General features: G+C 35.5%; 1 protein-coding gene across 1 annotated transcript; it reads left to right on the top strand.

Annotated features, from left to right (window-relative positions):
• The first annotated feature begins 342 nt into the window (after positions 1-342).
• On the top strand, positions 343-2,564 carry LOC137960049 (NADPH:quinone oxidoreductase). The gene is made up of 3 exons (XM_068807514.1): positions 343-529; positions 668-859; positions 2,093-2,564. The coding sequence occupies exons 1-3, from the start codon at positions 430-432 to the stop codon at positions 2,392-2,394; spliced, it is 594 nt and encodes a 197-aa protein (XP_068663615.1). The 5' UTR covers positions 343-429; the 3' UTR covers positions 2,395-2,564.
• The last annotated feature ends 12,614 nt before the right edge of the window (positions 2,565-15,178 follow it).

Below are 15,178 nucleotides of genomic sequence, written 5' to 3' on the forward strand. Positions count from 1 at the left end.
CGAAAGATAAATTCTGGAATAAGGGAAGTTTTACGACACTAAGATTTGGAATTTAGAACGGGCAAACACGACTTTCTAATTTAAAATTTGTAGACTTTGTGAAAAAAGGGAACTAAACTCATAGTTTCGGATTCTGGATCTTGACCATCTTATTCAGATTCTTGATCTGAAATCATTTATTCAGATTTGGATATGCAAATTTTTTGGATTTGGACCCAGGTTTGGGTTCAGATTTGAATCTGTTCATTGACAGACGCCCCTCCAAGAGAGCTCTTTCCACCCACTGACACACTTAACAAAAGCCTTATAGTGGCCAATCGTCTGTTAGGACCTGCGATAAGCGGATAAATAGTGCGGCATTTCTAGTGATCCTTTGTCCAACATACTTTGTCGTCAGATTCGTGTCCCCTGCAGTGTAGGTGTGCAAAAATGGCAGCCAGCATTGGTGTTAGGAAGCCGTCCATCAAGGTCGCGGCTCTTTGCGGGTCTATACGCAGAGCCTCCTACAACCGTGGTCTTCTCCGCTCCGGTAACTCCCTTGTCTTTCTCTTGATGGAAATCTTTTCGTGTGAACCCAGTCTTCCTCGTCTTCTTTATTTTTCGCTTGTTTCATTCACTTTTCAGCGACTAGGTTAATCAATTCAGCAGGCTGTGTTTCAATTTGCAGCCAACCAAATCTGTGCCGACTCTATCCCAGGGATGCACATAGAGTATGTGGAAATTGATGCTCTTCCTTTCCTCAACACTGATCTCGAGTTGGCCGGTACTTATCCTACTGTCGTGGAAGCCTTCCGTCAGAAAATTCTGGAAGCCGATAGCGTTCTCTTCGCTTCGCCTGAATATAACTACTCCGTCACTGGTAAATCTTCTAATTCCTTCTTATTTCATTGGGTTCAGTGTTGTTATCCTAGGGCTACTCCGCAACAACAGATTATTACAGAAAAGACCTGGCCTCCATTTCTCTATTCCTCAATGTAGTTCGGCGGAGACATGATTTCTGCCTGGAAACCCGAATCAGGCATTTAACTTATTCCCCGCATGCACGTAATAGGATGATGATTACTTGAAAGTAACAATTCGTAATGACCTGTATTTGTCAAAAGCAGTGGCAGAGGCAGAGAGTTGTAGAAAGGAGGCATAGTACTCATGGAGGGGGTTAGCAGAGTGGTCTGTAGGGCGAGGGAAAAATCTCGAAGGGAGCGAACAATGAAGAAGATGAGGGGCTACAAAGGCGAGAAGCAATGAATCACCCGTGATAGAATCGGTGTAACATGGTCTGAGCTGGGTTTCACTTGGGTGATTTCGAGTCTTACCTCAATTGGACATGTCTCCTTTTGGCCTCCCATATAGGCTTCTTGAAGCAGTCTAGTCAACTAATGTTTTTGGGTCCCTAGACCTTGGTCTGACATGCAAAATCCTGTGAAGGGGATAGGTCCATCGGAGTGTCATTACTTTACCTTAGAGAATTCCTTTTTGAAAAATCTTCAATCCCCTAAATCCGCACAAACACTAGAGCATTTTAGTCAAATAGAATTGTCTCCGATCTGTAATTTTTAGCTCTGCTTTCATATTGTGCCATTTCATGCAGTTAGGATGTTTTGTTTTTGCTCTTTACATCTCTTCTGCCTTTTCTCCCCAGTTGGTGGCCATATTTATGGACCACCCAACAACCGAACCCCCCTTCATATCTGCTACAATGAGCCTCCACCCTGCAACTTGAGCAGAAAAGGAAAAACAGGAGAAGGAAGAAGAGAAAAGAGAAGGAAAAACATCTTTAAAAAATAAAATAAAAGAGGCAGCTGCTAGGGAGAAGAAAGAGAAGGCGAAAATTTTGAAAAAGTTTGGGTAAAAAAAAATTTGTTTCCAAGTGTATTGTTTTAATTATGTGACAGCTAGGCTGTCATATCATGTAAATCCACATGAATAGTTCATTTTTTAGAGAAGTAGTTCAGTCTATTATAGTGTCTTGAAGCAATGGATAAGTATTCTATTTGTTTGTTAGCATGCTGCCCACAGCTCTGAAACTAGTATTCTGTTGTTCGAGCTTCCCTGACTTTTATCTGTCATTCTCTTTAATATCATTTGGTTTTAGGCCCTCTGAAGAATGCTATTGATTGGGCGTCTAGACCTCCAAATGTTTGGGCGGACAAGCCTGCTGCTATTGTAAGTGCTGGAGGCGGCTTTGGAGGTGGACGTTCGCAGTATCATCTACGTCAAATTGGAGTATACCTTGATCTTCATTTCATTAATAAGCCTGAGGTTTTTGTTAATGCTTTCAACCCTCCTGGACGTTTCGATAGCAATGGAAATCTCGTTGATGCAGAGATCAAGGAAAATTTGAAGGAGCTTCTTTTATCGTTACAGGCTTTTACTCTCAGGCTCCAGAGTTGTTGAGGTTTGAGTTTCTGGTCAGGTGTGTTCTTTTATGTTGCTCAGCGTTATTTTGGAATTGAATGCCAAATTGATGTCAAATATTGAAAACTTAACAACGTGAAAGTGCTTGGTTACATTTGGATGGTGGTTAGCAGATAGTGGTGTCTGTAATGGGAGTTCATTTGTGCTAACTTGTCCAATAGTTGTCAAACTGTACCTCCCAAGTAGCATTCTTTCATGAATCATTTCTCAAACCGAAGGGATTTTGAAATTGTACCTACAGACATGACTTTGTGATTGATTGAAGTAGTTTAAAGAAAAAATTCCCAATGTTGCGATGATATTTTTATTAATAATGGTTGCAAGGTAATCGATTTTCATTTCTTTTCTGGTTTTAGTTTTGTGTCAATGTTATAAAAACAGATAAAGAAAGCTCTGATTACTTGATCCCGAGCAGTGCACTGGTTGAACTTAATTCGTTCAGGTCATTGGTTGATCAGCCGATCCGGCAGGTCAGTTGGAGTCTGGAAGTTTTTCTGGTTTCTTCTCTTTTTGTGCTGAACGTCTAAGTTGAACTAGGGTCAACTGATTCAACTGACTGGTCTAATCCAGATATCTGACATTGGTCAGCCTGTGTTCACAAAGAAATATTCTGCCTGTTGAGACGTAGCAGTACTCAGGAACTGAAGGAGAGATGTCAAATACTTGGGTGGCTTGATTTTCTCTCGCATTGCATAGGAATAGAAAGCTTCAATGGATGTGAATTTAATTCCGCACCACCTCAGCTTTACTTGTCTTCATCTGAAAAACACGAACAGAAAACCAAAGGATGTCAAATAAGTAATACAAACGTTAGCAGATGAAGATTTTTGTTTTTTTGCTTCAAAAGCTTTAACCCTGTAGAAATCCTAGTTGTTTCTTTGTTTTCTTCGATGATGCAATCTCAGATAATTTTTAGGCAGTGAAACATTTCTCTACGCGAGCGTGGGCTCCAATCCCTCGAGGTTGTAGCGTTTATCTTGGGGTGGGTGTGGATCAAAATTTCGAAAACCTAGAATCAACCCTGGAAAGAAAAACCAAAACTATCTTGGGGTGCGTGTGGATCAAAATTTCGAAAACCTAGAATCAACCCTGGAAAGAAAAACCCAAACGGGATAGAAATCTTTCCCTCATCCTTTGGAGTTCGTCCCCTTTTAAATTATACTATACTATATACAATTAATATTGTAACATGAAGAGATTAATTCAAAAAGATTCAAAACATTAAAAGAATTTTCATTTTTTTATTGTTTAAAAATATGTTATTGTAATCTTTAAAATGGGTATATGAGACATTTGGGTTAAGTTCAAATCGGGTTTGGGGTATATAAAGCATTTGAGTTGGGTTTGTTGAAACTCGTCCCTACTCGAGCTGGATCTTGCAGGTGAGGGGGCAAACCCTTAAATAGGGTTTTTCAGGCCAGCCTCCCCGTATAACCCAATGGATGCCCAACCCTATATTTATCTAAAAGTATGTGGAGAAAATTCTTTTACATTGGGTTTTGTTTATTTATCATAGGAAAATACTTTTTTTGGTTATCGATGTTCTCTTAGTGGTATTCACAATCCAAGAACACTTGCTTGGTAAATTTTATTATTATTGTTTTTATTAGTTAAAATTTACAAAAAAAAAAAAAAAATTTGGCTATCTTGTAAGCCATGAGTATGCTTATATACATGATTACAATAGTCTCCCTTGAGATTTTCAACTAAATTCTAGTTCTAGAAAGCTCTTCTACCTAGAATTAAAGATTCTAGATCAACCTATGAAAAGAAATATAAAAATGCAAAAGAAGAAAAAATTATGCCTTTATAATTTATGGAGAGTCAACTTTCTTCTTTGAAATTTCTAAGCCTCTAATATTGAAGAAAAATGAAGATGTATTTATAGCTTGACAGTAAAGCGGAGCATGGAGAAATTTGAGAGAATTAAAATTTTGCAAAGTTTCTAGCTCTCTTTTTCTCTCAAAAATGTTTTTGAAGTGGATTTCAAGTAAAAAATGTTTTGAATGTGGTAGGTTTGTAAATAAATATTCGATAACTATGCTAAGGCATGCTTGGTGGGGTATCTATAACTTTCTCAAGCTAAAGTAGCATATATTTGGCCATTTACAAAAAAATTGACAACTCAATCATACATTGTTTCCCTTATTGACATAATTATGTATGTTCAATTAGTACTTTAGTATGATCGATCACGCTTTATAATTTTTCAATGGCCTTATAACTCATTCTGGCTAAGTTTTGTCTAATTGATCAATCATTCTTTATGTTTATAGCCGGGTTGCATTCTGGGTGATCAATCTTTGGCAGGTAATGATTGATCATGTCAAAGCCAGTTTTCTAATTCAAAGTATAATAAAAATTCATCCTAAGTAATTGTAATATGTTTAAAACTTGGATATGCATTGGTTAAACATGTTGTGAGTATAATATGCCATAAAGCTCCATTTTCACCTCAAATTTGATGATTTGGGGCTACTCTTTTATATGGTTAAGAGTTCTTAAGATTTTTTAGTTAACTGAGACTCTGAACTTTCATTCTTTATTTCTTCACTTGATCGTGCTTTTTCAACATGAGTTGACACTTCGATAAAGTTGGAGGTTTTGAGATGCATATGCCATTTTTGTGTCTTTTGAAGGAAAAACCTTGATTTTTGTGTCTTTTGAAGGAAAAACCTCTTGTTAGATTCTAGGGTTTCCTGTTTTGACCAATTAGGTTTAGGAGAAGAAGAAGTAGAAGAAGAAGGAGAAAGAAGAGAAGGCTAGGCACATGAGACAAGAAAGGAGATGGACAAATTGAGGAATTACAACACAAATTTTAGTGCTCTCCCCCTTAGCTTGATACTTATAGTTTTAGGGTAGAAATCCTATTACATGTGTAAAAAGAAAAGGAACTTAAAATCTATTATAATTAAAAATCATGCCACTCACTCACTTAATGTAATAGATGACATTCATACTACCTAAGCCCTCTCTCAATCTGGTGCATAAAATCAAATAACCCCCAACTTGGTACATGTAGTTGAGAGGGAACTTACAAGAATAACTTTTGGGAAAATATCTAGTAACCGGTTCTTGGAAGGACCATACTATATGGATATGACACTTTCTTACAATTTTGTCTCCAACAAAATGACAGTCAATTTTAATGTGCTTAGTTCTTTAATGAAAAATTAGATTGGTTGCAATATGAAGGACTACCTAGATCACTGATCATTAATATAACAAGTAAACCTTCCTTTGTTAGAAGTTTCCGTATTTGGCGTATTAGTTTTTTTTTTCTTAAGAGATCATTGATTGAACCCTCAATAGTCCAATTATGGCGAGAAATAATCACTTTCCCTCTTTAGATTTTGGGAAAACCAACTTTCATCAAATAACCTCAATTCCCCTCAAAGGGGTTTCAAATTACTTTTCTTGGGATCAATTAATCAAAAGATTCCTTATTACAAAATATTTTGCTAATCACCTTGTCACATCTCCTCCACCACTTAATGAGGATGATACATTACAAAGAAGATATATTCAAGCATCGATCATCTTCAGAAGCTTTATAATATTTTTCAAGCCATATACACCACCAAACAAGAAGGCAATCTCAATGAATTTTTTACCAAATTCCAAGGTTACTTGCAAGAGTGGAAGTTGGCTCAGCCCTATTCCTCCGATGTGGCTATTAAATAAAAATAATGGGAGTTGGTTGGAGCATTTTTCTTAGGCAATTCGAAGTCGTATTAAGATGTGGCAAAGTCTGAAATCCTTAGTTCAACAACCAAACCTTCCTTTGATGATATTTGTGCTGCCATATATAGAGTTCTGATAAAAAAACATAAAGGACTTAAGATCAAAATCCCAAAGACTTTTGCCATGCTCTCTCAAGGTAGAGGGTCTCCTAATGCTTCAAGAGGACGAGGAAGAGATGGAAGAGGTTGTGGTAATTAAAACAAAGGCCAAGGTATGTTTGATTCCACATAATCCCGTTCTTGCACCTATTGTTGCCTTTCTAATTACAAATGAGACAAGTGTTGGAAACTTCACAGTCGGCTGACAAATATGCATCAAATAAGCGAATCAAAGGAAGTCGACTCTCAAAAAAAAAAACCCTCACTGAAGAGGATTATAAAGTCTTCCAAAAATTGAAAAACTTGCTCATTACCACTCCTAGCACCTCTTCAGCCACCATGGCCTTTGCAGGTATGTCATCTACTTTTCTTTGTGACCCTTCTCTTTTCTAGATTATTGACTCAAGGGTTTCTAAATATATTACTGGGAAGTTAAGTAACCTCACTAAACTCTCTCCTTGTCCTACTCTGTAGTTTGTTTCCATTGTCGATGGATCTCAAACACAAGTTCAAGGAATAGATGTTTCAAACCCTTCTTCCCTACTTCTATCTGATTTTTCTTTGTTCCTCAATATCCCTTAAGTCTTATGTTTTTGAATAAACTCACAAAAAAACTTGAATGCTTTGTAACATTTTATGTCTCTCATTGTGTCTTTCAAGATTGCTAGACCAAACAAGTGATTGGGGGATGCCATGAAAAAGGAGAACTTTACTACCTTGACACTAAGCTTCTCTCCGTACTTATCATAAAGAAACAACAGGTGATTCAATGGCACAAGAGGCTAGGACATCCATCTTTATCGGTTTTAAAAACACTTATTCCAAATTTACATTCCATAAAAAAAATGTCATGAAGCATCAAAGAAGTGGTCTTTTTTTCTTTAATTCATTCTGATGTTTGGAATCTCTTAATATTCAATTATCTCTCATTTGTGGTAATTTATTATATTTATTGATGATGACTCTCGTGTCACTTGGCTATTTTAATGAAGGATAACTCTGAGGTACTTAGTATCTTTACCTCTTTCCATACCATGGCAACCAGGGACATTAACTGTTAGATGTTGAACTAAACCACACTTTAGCAATTGAGTAAGGGTGATATTTATACAATTTAGAATACAAAAGATAAGCTTTACATGGTAAGGTAAATACAACATGGGATAAATTCAATGAGATTATGTTTATCCCTTATCATGCGATATACCACTTGTTAGAGAGGCCAATCTTATCTCGTAGCAACAAAAACTGTGAACTTAGCATTGGCTATGTAAGGAGATTTGTTTCTTGGAAGCAAAAGGACGGGTAGAGCAGCGACATTGGTAGCGACTAGGGCAAATGGAATTGCATCGTCCGGTGATGAGATGTAGAAGAGCAACGACACTGGTAACAACTGCAGAAACATAATCAAAGAGAATGCATCATCTAGTGAAGAGATGTAGAAGAGCAGCAACACTGGTAATAGCTGGGGAGGACGAAATTGCATCATTCGGTGAAGAGATGTGGAAGAGTAGCGGAACTGGTAGTGATTGGGGCGGATGGAATCGTATCGTCTCGTGAAGTTGTTGGTTTCTAGGAATTCAAAACTCCATAATGAACTTTTCATATTTCAAATTATATATTGATGGAAAGAACTTCGAGTCTTCTTTCCAATGAAAAGAATTTTGGCAATCGAAGTTTTATACAAAGATAAATCGATATTTGAAATAGCAAAGGTCAGACTGCAAGAGAGGTTCAAATAACAGCAGAAAGCTTCAATTTTTGAGCCATTTATGCCATCAAGAATTAGACTTTAAATGGAGAATTATATATATAAAAAAACTATCTGTAAGTCTATTTTCTTACCTATCCAACCAATTCTCAATTCGAGTTTTCTGGAGGGAGATATTTATCTCGGAAGAGTTAATGGTCATGCTAGCCAAAGAAGAAAGAGTACTTAGTTCGGCCAAATTAAAGAGTCTGAAATCTATCAGATTATTTTTATAAAAATAAGTATATTTTATGAAGAAAATTTATATTTGGTTGAAGGATATCAAATTCTAGTTTCAGAGGGAGAAATTTTATGTCAATCTGATATAAATTCAAAGAAATATTTGCATTGGAGTTGGCAAGGGTCAAACTACTCAACAAAGACAATAAAGAGGTAGTAAAAGGATTCAAATTAAATATCATTTTAAATTTATTTTGAGTCTAGTTTCTTGAGAAATAAACCGTTTGTGATTATGAGCTATATTTTTGAAGATATCGATATCAGAAGTGCCAAAGGTCAGTTATGCCAAAGATCTCTTTTTTTTTTCCTATTTACTCTCTTATTATCTTTCCATGCATTCACGTGAATTGAGTTTCCTTTTCTACTAAAATCCGAGTTTTTTAGCTAAATTTCTCTTCTAATAAGAGAGTTCTAGTCAAACTTAATCACTTCATTATGTGCTCATTCAAAGTTTATAGTATCTTGCTTCAATGTTGTTTTCAAGTTTTGTGTTTTTGTTACTTGGTTATGTATCTTCCACATAGTTAACTCCGAAAATTGTGGTTACCCCCAAAAAATTTATACTTGGTCAACTTTATTAAGTTTTGCTGTTATAGTCTCCCCTAGTTTTTTTTTTTTTTTAAAAACCACTTTGGAAGTATGAGTGTTGCATAGTCACCTCCTTCTGGTTAAATTTGTTTTTTTCTAGTATTTTTTTTCACTTTATCATCTTGTGTTTTTATCACTTCATAGCAATATATCCACTACCTAAAAACTATAGGAGTGTGCCCAACATCCAGCTTGAGTCAGGTCTTTTATTCTTCACCTAAGAGGTGATTTGTGTTTGAGCTACCATTAAAAAGTGAGTAGTCTATTTGTTTGGCCCTAAAGTTAGGCCATTTTCCCGCCTTTAAAATTGAGCAGAGTGTGTTTTAGACTATGACCATTTTAATTGGTGTATGGAGCTCTGTCGTAAGGCTAGGATTGATTTTCTTCTTCCACATTGTGTTTTATCCAAGTTGGGTCTCTATATCCTTTTTATCCCCAACTTGAGGGGGAATAGTAGAAGAAGTACGAGAAAGAAGTATTTTATTCCACATATTTTGGTAATTTTTATGTGACCAAAATATTCAAGAAAGGGAACAGAAAAGATGAAGTTTTTGCATCTATGAAGAATTATTTTTCAGCAAAAAAAATTGAAGACCAATAAGCATTTTCATTGCAGGTTGTAGTTTTAAACTCCAGTTTGAAGGAGAGTGTTGAAGAGTAGGTATTGAAGAGTCCTACATGATTCTCACATTAAGAAGTCCCACAAAGCCAAAATTAATATGGAGTCTATGAAGAATCTCATGGAATGAGGTCTCACATAAGAGTCTCAACTAAAGTTTTTTAAGTTATGTTAGTCTTCTATTTATGTTCAGTTGTTCGATTGTTCTAGGACTTATCTTTTAGTGTTTAACTTTGGGTGTAATTGGGACAAACATAGTTTAATTTTAATTAGATTATACTAGTTTCCTCTATTATAAATTGAGGCTATTGTAATCAAATTACAACAAGTTAGTGAAGTTTTTATCTTTTTTATTAGAAATTCAACACTCACCAAACCCCATGTGCCTATACTCATCGACAAAATGGTGTGGCTAAAGAAAAAATAAGCACCTATTAGAAGTGGTTCGAACCATTTTATTTTCTATGAATGTTCCCCAATTTTATTGGCCCTATGTAGTTCTTACTGCATGTCATCTCATCAATAGGATGCCCTCTTTTGTTTTACAAAACTTGTCTCCAATCTCCTTACTCGTACCACAGACGAAGTCCTTTCCACTCCCTCTAAAGACCTTTGGGGCCTTTGTTTTATTCACAACTCTACTTTGAGTAAAACAAAACTAGATGCTCGAGCCTTTAAGTGTATCTTCCTTAGGTATGCCAATGATAAAAAAAGAAGAAGATATATTTGTTGCTACCTAGGATTACAGTGTACCTTTATTTCTACAAATATCACCATTTTTTAGGATCAACCATTTTATTCTAGACAAAACTCACCCTATACAGCTTTAAATCCCTTTGAAGCACCCATACCTTTTGTGCTATTGGACGATCAACTACTTCATCCAGATGTAGAAAACATTTATCCTCCTATGGCTCCTCCATCACCTAGGCCTGCTAATAGTCCTTTATTCCTTCTCCTTCTATTCCATTTGGCCCTCAATATGACCGTTAAACCATTGCACGTAGAAAAGAACTTTGCTCATGTGTCCCTACATGGCGATCTATTTCCCATCCTATATCCAACTTTGTCTCTACTCATCGTTTGTCTTTAGGTTGTCAATCCTTCCTTGCAACGCTTTCTTCCATCACTCTTCCTAAATATTTTCAAGAAGCTCTACAACATCCAAGATGGAAAGTAATCATGGAGGAAGAAATGGCAACCATGTATTCCAACCACACTTGGGATCTCATGATGTTACCATATGGAATATTCACCAATGGGATGGTAATGTTACCAATGATGTTACCACTTGGGATCTCCCTTGCTGCAAATGTTCAATGGGATCTTCACCTACATGATATAAAAAATATTTTTCTAAACGTTGATCTCTAAGAAGAAGTTTCCATGGTACAACTACATGGTTTTTTCGTTGAGGGGGAGAAAGTATGCAAACTAGGAAATCCATGTATGGCTTAAAACAGTCTCCTCGGGGATGGTTTGACAAATTTAACTAGGTAATTCTTGGGCTCAAATTCAAAATGTGTGAAACTGACTACTTTGTATTTGTCAAACGCACTAGCACCGACAGAATACTCATGGTTTTTTATGTGGTTGATATTATTTTGATCAGTAGTGAAAAAAGTGGAATAGAAAAAAAAGAGGAACTAAGCAAGATATTCCAAACCAAAAATATGGGTTTACTCAAATACTTCCTTAGAATAGAGGTTTTGCAAATAAAAAAATATGGCAATCTTATCACAAAGAAAATATGTGCTAGGTCTTTTGGAGGAAACAAGTATGATGGGCTGTAAACTTCTCAATTCACCAATGGATCCAAATGCCAAATTACGCATGGATAAAGGAGATGAGGTAGATATAAGAAGATTTCAAAGATTCGTTGGGAGGCTAATCTACCTTACTATAACTAGACCTAATATTTCTTTTGCATTAACCATTGTTAGTCATTTCATGCCTTAGAGGCAATCCAAAGCCCTATGTCATCACATGGCGGTTCGACTTCTTAACAAGATTTTTTTCACCTACGAGTCATTTGTTACCTCCATTTTGGCTCAACTACCACAATGTTTATATGAGGAAGTGGTTCCATTCCTCAAGAGTCATGAAATGTGCCTAAAAGAGACCTTATCCATTAGTTTTTTCTACCATGTTCACCAACAACAAAAACTTTGGTAAGATTCAACTTCTTAATAGAAATACCCACATGGATAGGCACCACTTCTTAGCAATGTAAGAATCAAAATCAACAACCGTGTCAATTGTTCCATCAAAATCGCTCACCATCATTGTCTTTTACCAATAATAAGCACAAGAATGGAAACCCTATCCATTGTCAATCTACCACAAAAATAATTCAGATGATGCTTTCTTACATCAATTTAACCATATCTAGTAGTCATATCAAATCCCACTATACATCTTGTTTTTTTCATCTCTAAAATCAAGGACAATCAATGGTTTCTAGACACCAGCACAACTGCACATATGACAAACAAATCTGAGTTGGGGATGAGAACTCTTCTTCCCATTATAGGTCAAGTATAGGTGACTTTAACTTCTCCTATTGGTTCATTTATGTTGTAGAACAGATATAGAAGAGTATTACATAACTCTCTGTTTAATTTATGGAAAAAAGAAAAACTTCATTGACTTGATGTAATCAGAGTACATGAACCCCTATTTATAATAAAAGAAAGTAGTAAAGTCCAATTATAATTAAACTACCCTTATCCCAATTACACCAAAACTCTAACACTTAAAGATAAATCCTAGCATAATTAAATAACTCAACATAAATAAAAGACTAACATAACTAAAACACCTTTAAACTAAAACTCTTCTGTGAGACCTCCTTTCAAAATAATTTTGGTTCTTGAAGAAGACTCCTTATTGTAAGAGTCATGTAAGATTCTTCTATATTTGCTCTTAAACACTCTCACAATAAGAAGTCTCATAGAGCTATAATGAATATGGTGGAGTCTTACAGAAGTCTCACTGGAGGATGTCTAGCATAAGAGTCTCAATTAAAGGTTTTTTTTTTATTTTAATCTTCAATTTATGTTTAGTTATTCAATTGTTCTTGGACTTATCTTTTAGTGTTTCACTTTGGGTGTAACTAGGATAAAGGTAGTTTCATTGTAATTGGATTTCACTTATTTTTTCTATTATAAATAGAGGCTCATTTTACTCAAATTACAACAAGTTAGTGAAGTATTTCTCTTTTCTAGAAATTTAACATGATATTAGAGTTGGTTTTGTGAGTTAACTCGGTTAACCCACAAAGATAATGTGATGCTTTTCTGATTTATCATCTCTAGTAGTTTATGTTCATATTCCATCTTTTTTCTTTCTTTCTTGTCCTTGTACCCGTAGTTTTCTAGACATTCTCACCTCCGTAATTAATTTTTTATATTAAAAATTATATATTTACAAAAACAACTTTGAGTCTACTTTCCAATGAAAAAAGAATTTTCGCAATCAGATTTTTCTGCAAAGAGAAATTGATATTTGAAGCAACAAAGGTCAAACTATAAGAAAGGTTCGAGTAGGAGCAGAAACCTATATCATCAACAATAAGACTTTATATGGAGAATTATTTATAAAAATAAATTTCAATGAGTCTATTTTCTTAACCATCCAACCAATTCTCATTCTTAGTTTTCTAGAGGGAGATATCAATATCGAAAGAGTCAATGGTTATGCTAGCCAAAGAAGAAAGAGTACTAAGTTCGGCCAGATTAGAGAGTCCAAAATCTATCGGATTTTTATTTCAAAAATGTATATTTTATGAAAAAAATGTACACTTGGATGAAAGCTATCTAAGTTTGGTTTCATAAGTAGAAAAATTTATGTCAATCTGGTTTATATTTAAGGAGATATTCCCATTAGAGTGTGCAAGGGTCAAGCCAAAAATGAAGAAAATAATGGGGTCATAAAAGATTCATGAATGAATGTTTGTTTGTCAAATTAGATATCAATTTAAATAACCTTGAGTCTAGTTTCTTTAGAAATAATTTATTTGTGATTCTGAGCTATATTTTTGGTAATATTGATATCATATATGCCAAAGGTCAGTTATGCCAAAACTCTCATTTTTTCCTATTTTTTCTCCTATTCTCTCTCCATACATTGATGTAAATTGAGTTTCCTTTTCTCTTACAGTCATGAATTTTAGCAAAATTTCTCTTCTAGTAAGAGAGTTTTGGTCAGACTTAATCACTCCATGATGCGCTCATTCAATGTATGCAATATCTTGCTTTGATGTTGTTTTCAAGTTTTGGCGTTTTTTTTATATGGTTGTGTATCATCCACATAGTTAACTTCAAAAAGTTATGGTCACCCCAAAAAACTTATACTTGGTCAAATTTATTAAGTTCTACCATAGTAGTCTCCCCTAGATTTTTTTAAAAGAAGGTCACTGTGAAAGTATGAGTGTTGCATAGTCACCTCCTTCTGGTTAAAGTTGTTTTCTTGTAGTATTTCCTTAGTGTATCACATTGTGTTTTCATCACTTCAGAGCAATGCCTAGACCCACTACACAAAAAGTAAAGGAGTGTGCTCAACCTCTGGTTTGAATCAAGTCTTTTATTTTTTACCCAAGAGGTGATTTGTGTTTGAGTTACCCTTAAAAATCAAGTAGTTTATTTGTTAAGCCTTGAAGTTGGGCCATTTTTCCCCGTTAAAATTGAGCGGAGTGTGTTTCAGAGTATGACCATTTTGATCAGTGTATGAAGCTTTATCGTATGGCTAGGAGTGATTTTCTTCTCCACAATGTGTTTTGTCCAAGATGGGTCTCTATGTCTTTTTTATCGCCAGTTTGAGGGGGAGAAGTAGAAGAAGAAATACAATAAAGAGGTATTTTGTTCCTCATATTGTGGTAATTTTTATGAGACCAAAATATTCAAGAAAGGGAGAGAACAAATGATGAAGATTTAACATCTATGAAAAAATAAAGCCAATTAAACGGGGTGTCGTGGTTCTCCCCATAGCATTATATTATAATTGGTCTTTCATCGATTGAAGGTCTACATGAAACAACCCCTTGGTTTTGAAATCCCTTCTCACCCAACACATGTTTTCTATCTTGCAAAGATCCAAGGCCTTAAATAGACCCCTGGAGCTTGGTTTTCACACTTTAGCACCTTTCTACTAGACTACGGTTTTCACACTCTAGTATATGTAGATGACATCATTTTAATTGGGAATAATTGTACATTGTTAAAACTTTTGAACCTACTCTTCAGCAAACATTCTCGGCTAAAGCCCTTAGTCCTTCATATGCGTTTCTTGGTATGCAAAGTTCCTAGGACAACTAATGGCCTCTTTCTCACTCAAAAACAATGTCATAGTCCATAGGGCTTGCATGACCTTATGCAGTCAATCAGAACAACAAAACAGACACTTGTAGCCCTCCCTACCCTAACCTATCCCACTATCGGAGTCTTGTAGGAGCTATACAATATTTATAATGGGGATGGCTTCAGCTGGCTACCTCAACTTTTATCCGATCTCCACCATTGTTCAGCTCCTACATGCCTTCACCAAGTCCCTGCCTCAAAAACGTCTTCAACTGATCAGTAACAAGCTAAATGTTTGCTTCACCTCCAACTTCAGCTAATGTGAAATTACCAGCCACAAATGAACCGTTACAAACGATCCACCTCATGCACGTCAGCTGCCATGCAAACCAGTGGCTTACTCTACTGCTCATGCAAGTCTTCTCAA

The sequence above is a fragment of the Aristolochia californica genome, unplaced genomic scaffold (genome assembly GCF_029961685.1).
Source record: "Aristolochia californica isolate CCGP_79_NKW_82.1479 unplaced genomic scaffold, dmAriCali1.0.hap1 SCAF_3, whole genome shotgun sequence".
Taxonomy (NCBI): domain Eukaryota; kingdom Viridiplantae; phylum Streptophyta; class Magnoliopsida; order Piperales; family Aristolochiaceae; genus Aristolochia; species Aristolochia californica.